Source organism: Pinus tabuliformis, chromosome 3_1 (assembly GCF_031772625.1).
Source record: "Pinus tabuliformis cultivar Carrire ecotype Pingquan chromosome 3_1, CPIR1, whole genome shotgun sequence".
Taxonomy (NCBI): Eukaryota; Viridiplantae; Streptophyta; class Pinopsida; order Pinales; family Pinaceae; genus Pinus; species Pinus tabuliformis.
In genome coordinates, this window is record NC_142301.1 from 123,091,432 (window position 1) to 123,098,707 (window position 7,276).

General features: G+C 37.0%; 1 protein-coding gene across 1 annotated transcript; it reads left to right on the plus strand.

Moving 5' to 3' along the window:
* The first annotated feature begins 1,813 nt into the window (after window positions 1-1,813).
* LOC149186070 (wall-associated receptor kinase-like 20) lies at window positions 1,814-5,725 on the plus strand. Its single transcript, XM_089412551.1, has 3 exons — window positions 1,814-3,162; window positions 3,503-3,559; window positions 4,342-5,725. The coding sequence occupies exons 1-3, from the start codon at window positions 2,403-2,405 to the stop codon at window positions 5,445-5,447; spliced, it is 1,923 nt and encodes a 640-aa protein (XP_089268677.1). The 5' UTR covers window positions 1,814-2,402; the 3' UTR covers window positions 5,448-5,725.
* The last annotated feature ends 1,551 nt before the right edge of the window (window positions 5,726-7,276 follow it).

Sequence of the window (7,276 nt, forward strand, 5' to 3'; positions counted from 1 at the left end):
GATGGTTTTATCTAGAGCTTTATTAATTAGTTGTGGGTTCCTCAGTCAAACATTATGCAATAGTATGTTGCAACAAAGCAATCCTCTATTCTAGCATTGTTTGGGATTAAGCCTTTTCCATCCATCTATAGAAATAAATCACTAAATGGTCCTTAACAATGTTAGATATCAATGGAATATTGTTGTTTTGTGGGAGTCAACAAACCATTTCTTGCAATTTTGCAACTCTAATGATTGCACCCCACTATACTTTCATTTTTATGGATAAAAAGGAATATATCCAAGGAAAATATATCCACTAGCTTGTAATAAAGATTCTATGGAGCACCAATTGTCAAGTTTGAGATGGTATGACAAAGTTGGAATACAAACATCTTAATAATGAAGGGCCACATGTATAGTCCAATTTCAGGTTGTATGAACAAGAGAGGGGAACTATGCCTTTAGGTCCCAAGGAGGGAAGAAATTTTGACCATGTAAATTTCTAGAAGAAAATGATGATGTGATTGAAAATAGCATCAAGGTGGATCAATTTTACTTGTTGAATATTCCTGGAACATCATTATAGAGGTGTTATAATTTTAGAATATGTTAGGAAGTCCCTTTAGAAGAACAATATTGGCACTTGTTACCTTCACTATATTACTATGAAAATTGACACACATGGGTACATCTATAAGGAAATATTATTGGCATTTTACACAGGGCTTCACTTAATGAACTTCTAACATATCACATACCAAACAATACCCCTAATTTGACTATATATTGGAAAATACCTCTAAAAATCACATTATTTAACCCCCTACCAATACGAACCCAATACACCTTCCCAATTTAGAAAAACCTTACTTTCACTAGATATTGTAGGTATCCATTTTTTTATTAACATTTTTTATACCCCTTTATATTATTTCATTAACTTTGAGCTCTTCTTTTATACGTGCCAATATAAAAATTCTTTACCCCTTATTATATGCTCAATATATTATGTTATTTTTTCCTCAATATATATGCCCCAGTATGAATGCCCGTGGTATGGTATTGCTTCCCCATTGAATCTCATGGCATTTTACATGTTAGTCTCCTCCTTTGCCATTAACTTAGTGCTTGTTAGCTTATTCCCTTGAAAAATACATCTACTTTTAAAAATTTTGTCGAAAAATAATCATATTATTGATAGTGTAATTTGCATTAATGTTATTGATAATGAAAATGACCAATTAAGTGTATGTTTGAGTACATTCAAATGAGACATTAATACATTGTGAACTTAGCATTGCATTAATACATTGTGAACTTAGCATTGGGTGAACTTAGCATTGCACCCAGATTTGGAACAAAAGCCCTAAACCCAACTCTAAATAAAAATAGGATAGGCATTCAAAAACCATAAGCAACATGTTAACCTCCATGAGTATATAGAGATAATGATGGATTAAAACCTATAGACCTCACTTATTGGTGCTCACAACCATTGAAACAAATATTTCATAAAACGGAAAAAATAAAATGAGTATATTTTACTTCAACATTCACAAACTTTCTATCCAAAAGACGATAGTGGTACTGCCGAGCTCCATGTAAGCGAGAAATTTTTGGAGGGGGCATAAACTTTTTGCACCTTTCACATTCCCACGATTTGAGTATTATGCGCAAAGATTTGACGTCGTACATATGTAGATGCAGAGATATCACCTTGGTGCTTAACCCTTGCTGCATCCGATAGGCCAGGTACAGAAGAATCTGTAGAATGAACTTTCAAGTTTAATAATTACAGGGCCCTAGTGCACTTGCTTGCGCGAGCCATGCATCACTTGGTCAACTATTGTACTCTACAGGGCTCTGCAATGGCGGTGGCAAAATTGTGTTCGTTCGTTCGGATTATGGAATCCCACGCATTCGTATCTCTCGGTCCATGCCATGGTTGGATGGTTCTGGATTCTCTTTTTCAGCAGCCGTTTCTTTCTTTCTGCGTATGACTGCTTCTTTATTTCCTTTCCTGCGGATTCGATTTCCATTTTCGTTTGCTTTCTCCGACTTTTACCGAACATGCACCAAATTCCTTTCTCGATCCGAAAAAATTATATTCCTATCTTGAATGTCATACACCAATCTTGATCAAAGAATGAAAAAATTGTTATTCGATACTCATGTCCCGAGGACCCGACGTTATTACCTTGTATAGATATACTCAGTCTCGTCTGCGTCCATCTTTCCCTGGATAATATAGCCATGCGGTCCGCTCTGAATCTGATTCATGTTTTGCTGGACTCCATCGAAATGGAAAAGTGAAATTCGCCCTTTCGGCTGTCAAAGATATAAATTCTGCACTTACCATCTTCTGTCACAATATCAGTCTCTGTTACATTCACTGATCATTTGCCCCTTACAGAGTAATCATGTTCTTGACCAGTCTGTTAATGTTTTTCTTAGTTTCCAGCAGCTATGGTATAACATGCCCTGATTGTGGCAGTACTCCTGTTCCTTATCCTCTAAGCACTAGGGATGGCTGTGGTCAGCCCAATTACAGAGTACTCTGTAATTCAGAAAAAAAACAGCTTGAACTAAGAGCTGCTAATGGTTCTTTTTATCCTATTGTGACTATGGAGCCGAGCTCTCGAAGGTTTGTCATCAAGCCCTCGCCTTTGCATCAAGATACTTGCACTACAGAAGACCTGAGAAGCGAAGGGATTTCACTGGACGAGAACCTGCCTTTCAATTTCACAAGCAGGAACACTGTCTTGCTCTTGAATTGCTCGCCCAGGCTGTTATTGTCCCCTTTGAATTGTACCTCAGAAAGTTTGTGCCATCAGTATGTGCAACAAGTTGAGGGGGCAAAGGCCTGCAGGAGTACCAACCTGTGCTGCACTTTTGTGGCCGGGGGCTCGGCCTCGTCAACCAAAATTCATGTGTGGAACCGGGGTTGCAGAGCATATACGAGTATCCTCGATTTGAATTCGGCTGTGCCTGCAACGACTTGGAGCGAGGGATTGGAATTACAGTGGGCTTCACCACCGGAGCCTTCTTGTTTCTCGCAGCGAGACTGCGGCCCAAATTCTGTCTGCAAGCTAGGAGATGCTGCAGAATCCGGCGGTGGAAGAAGGTGCCTTTGCAATCGGAACTATTTTTGGGATCCCACAGCAGGAACTTGCGCCAAACGTATGTTCTTGATGAGAGACAAAAGACTGGAAAGAATCTTTCTCAATTGTTTTGCTCTTTTGAGTTTCATCTTCTTTGATATATTACATAAAGATTTATTGGGTGAATTTTTCGAATTAATTAGTGTGGTTTATCATTATATTTTTATGATATTTTTATGAGTTTTAGCGCAATATATATATCTATACGATATATAAGAAAATAAAATTCAAATAAATTTGAATCACAGAATCCTAAACTCTGAATTTGTTTTTTCAATTTTTGTTGTTCCATTTTTGTTTACACTGAAATTTGAAATTGTTGGAGTTAAATTAAATAACTTCGTTCTTGAACAACTCAGATGTGTCTAGCTGCCGAGCTCGTAGAGGGTGTCGTCGACAAGAGCTTTTAGTTGCAGGTGAATGCTTCTCATTGGGTTTTCCAGATCCTGTTATGTTTAAAATTGTGCAGTTTATAGCCTTTTAACATGCTGTCTGTTCTACATGGGAATCATTATGTTTTACAGGAATCAATTGAAAGTGCTTCTGGATATTAACACATACAGATAGATTTATAACTGGGCAACAATGGTTGATTTGCTGTTTCTTGTTATATTTTTCTGAACCTGTTTCAAAGTTTCACAAATCCATCTAAGGACAGGTCTAATATGTTTTCTGCTTGAATTTGAAATTTGCATGCACTACTGCTTTCAATCCAGTATTTTTGTTTTTTGTTTCTTAAAGCTATACAAGTCAAACTGATGCGACTGTTCCAGTATATTTTGCTTTTTCGATTGTATACAAGTCAACTGATGTGTTTTGAAGGGCTTGTTACATGATTAAATAGAATCAAAATAAATTCTAGTCATTTAATTTTTTGGAAGTTATATGTTGAAGTTATATAATTAAATAACTAACCGTATTTAGTGAAATTTTTTTAGAAACTTCTAGAGTAAGTTATATAAGTAAACTCAAAACCATTAAATATAAAATTGTAAATTTACTCGGCAAATACCCTTTCCAGAGAACTCTGGCCTGACTAGCAATTCTTAAATTTATATTTTCTGTAAACTGCCTGAAACTACATGCTAAGTGTAACTGGGAGTAAGTATCTCCAACCAGAGACACCTTTTGTACTATCCATACTCTTTTAAAACTATCAGTTGAATATGGTTTGGAACTGAGTGATCATGATGTGCAGGTCTGGTTTCAGGATCGCTGGCTGGAGCTTTAGCCATAGCTACCGTAATCATGATAAGATACAGAAGAAAAAAGTTGACGAAAGACGCACAGGCAGCGAGACTGGCAAAAGAAAGAGCTGAAATATTAGGCTCCAATAATGGAGGTAAGTCTGCGAGGATTTTCAGCAGCAAAGAGATGAAAAAGGCCACAAACGGATTCTCACAGGACAGAGTACTGGGCAGTGGCGGTTTCGGCGAAGTATACAAGGGCGTGCTGGAAGACGGCACGGCCGTAGCTGTGAAGGCTGCGAAAGTGGGGAATACGAAGAGCACAGACCAAGTCCTGAACGAAGTTCGAATCCTGTCTCAGGTAAACCACAGAAACCTGGTGCGCCTGCTGGGGTGCTGTGTGGAGGCAGAGCAACCGCTCATGGTCTATGAATACATTCCCAACGGGACCCTGTATCATCGCCTCCACAAGAATGAGTTTCTTGATTGGAGCACTCGCTTGAATATTGCTCGCCAGACAGCAGAAGGCCTTGCATATCTCCATTCCTCGGCCTACACTCCAATATATCACAGAGATGTCAAGTCCTCCAATATCCTCCTCGACGATAAACTGAATGCCAAGGTCGCAGACTTTGGCCTTTCCAGGCTTGCAGAGACGGATTTGACCCATATCTCCACATGCGCTCAGGGAACCCTGGGTTACTTGGATCCTGAATATTACAGGAGCTATCAGCTTACTGATAAGAGCGATGTTTACAGCTTCGGCGTTGTGTTACTCGAACTCGTGACCTCTCAGAAGGCCATAGATTTCTCTCGAGGGCCCGACCATGTGAACCTGGCTGTTTATGTGGTGGAGAAATCTTTGGACGGGAAGATTATGGAGGCTGTGGATCCTCTCTTGATTGCAGACTCGTCTCAGGTGGTTTTGGATACAATCAAAGCGTTTACATGTTTGGCGTTGGGTTGCCTGCAGGAGAAGAGACAAGACAGGCCAACCATGAAGGAAGTTGCAGAGGAATTGAATTATATCATAAATATTAGTCAGTCTAGTGTTGAACATAACAATACTAAAGACAAGTTTGGGGAGAACGGTAGTGTGAATCTTCCCCTTAACTGACCCTACTGACTTCCTTGCTCATTAGACTGGCCTCTGTTTGAGGCATATGGTTATTGGTATTTGCAAGTAAACTAAGTATAGAGATGACAAATATAGATGAATTGGTAGGTATATTTAACACTGTAACAGAAGAAAGTTGGCCCATGTTTCTTATTCTAGGATAGGAATCGTTATCTAACTAGAATCTTTGTAATTTCTATGTGGGTGGTAGTGTAATTGGTAAAAAACATGGTTGTAAGCTTTTGTCATTCAAAGCAATGTGAAGTTCAATCCCCTAGGCACCAAAAAAATATCTATTATTTTAATAATAATATCTATTATATTATTTTATTTGTATTACAGTAAATGATGATTTAATGATAATTCTTATCATTAATGTATGTTATAATATGGTAAATGTTGATTTAATAATGCTAATCTCAATTATTATTGCATTATGCATCTATGTTTGTTTCTAAGCATATATTTTATGGGGTTTTCTTCATTCAATAGCTGGTGTATATTTATTTTCAATTGCTGCCATCCTACCGAACTATGTAAAGTGTAAATGAAGACAACCTCGACAATGCTGGAATCTAAGTGCGATATTTATCTTTATGAGACTTCTATTCATGTTCGCACGAATGAAACATAAGTCCAACAGTGATGTTATGTTTGATTAATTTGATGAACTTTGATCTTTCTTGTGTTAGTTAATCGCACCATTTTGATGATAGAAAATATTTATCTAAAATCATTTCTTAAAGTATTGAATAAAAAATATATCTATCTAAATCATTTCTTAAAGTATTGAAGAAGAAATATATAAATATATTTAGTTTGAATTGATTCATTGGATTATTGGTCATATTTATTTTATAGAGTGAAAATATTGGAAGAACGAGTTTTTTTAGTGGTTTTAGTTTTAAAAATGGAAGGTGAGAAACTTAAACTTCAATAACCATTTTAAGGTTTTACATAACAACTTTTTGTGGTCTTGATTTGACTATGAACTTACATTCCATAATCTATACATTAATACTTTTCCAATAGTAAAAGAATAATAATTTGTATTAGAAAGTTATGCCTCTCAAAAGTTGATCTATCATGATTGACCGCCGTAATTCAAGAGGATGCCATGTCAGCCCTCTTACTTGTGGAGAAATGACTTATTAATTTTCCACTATTCTATCTTGTTACAATCAATTTAGCCCAATTATTTTCTTCAATTAGGAATCTTTCATCACAATTTATTCTTCCAATTATCAAGAGAAATTGTAGATAGAACAGTAAATGCAATAGACAATAGACAATCAAGAACAATAACAAGAGACACAAGGATTTGGTCAAAGACCAGGGGAAAACCCCAAAAGGGGGAAAACCCTTTCAAATTCTTCTTCTTATTAGATTGTCATAAAATGTTCAGCAAAGAGAGAGTACAATGATCCAATTATTCAATCACAAGAATATCTAACAAAACCAACCAAACAATATCCAAGAGATGAGACCAACAACAATACTGATCAGAATCACAGTTCCCAGTCATGCGGTCACCAGTCAAAGATTGCAGTCAACTATCAAAATACCCTAGGTCCCAGCCACACAGAGCTAGTAACCATAAGTGTGGATGAAACTCTCCAGTTGTAGGGAGCACCCTGTATGCGTGTGGCTACAACTGATATTTCCCTATTCCAACAATGCAACCCCATATCAATTTTTTCTTTTCAAACGTGTGAGCTCGGACTCTGCGATTTAGGACTTTTACGAACCTTTTTGGCGAACCAATTTTAGACCTATGCGAGCCAAACAAAAGAAGAGAGAAGAAGATGATGCTTGATGATGATGTCCAA

Bases quoted from the DNA above. Each gene is read 5' to 3' on its own strand.
- LOC149186070 (XM_089412551.1), top strand. From the start codon at position 2,403: ATGTTCTTGACCAGTCTGTTAATGTTTTTCTTAGTTTCCAGCAGCTAT. The intron at 3,163-3,502 runs GTATGTTCTTGA...TGAACAACTCAG, and splicing joins AGCAGGAACTTGCGCCAAAC to ATGTGTCTAGCTGCCGAGCT. The intron at 3,560-4,341 runs GTGAATGCTTCT...CATGATGTGCAG, and splicing joins ACAAGAGCTTTTAGTTGCAG to GTCTGGTTTCAGGATCGCTG.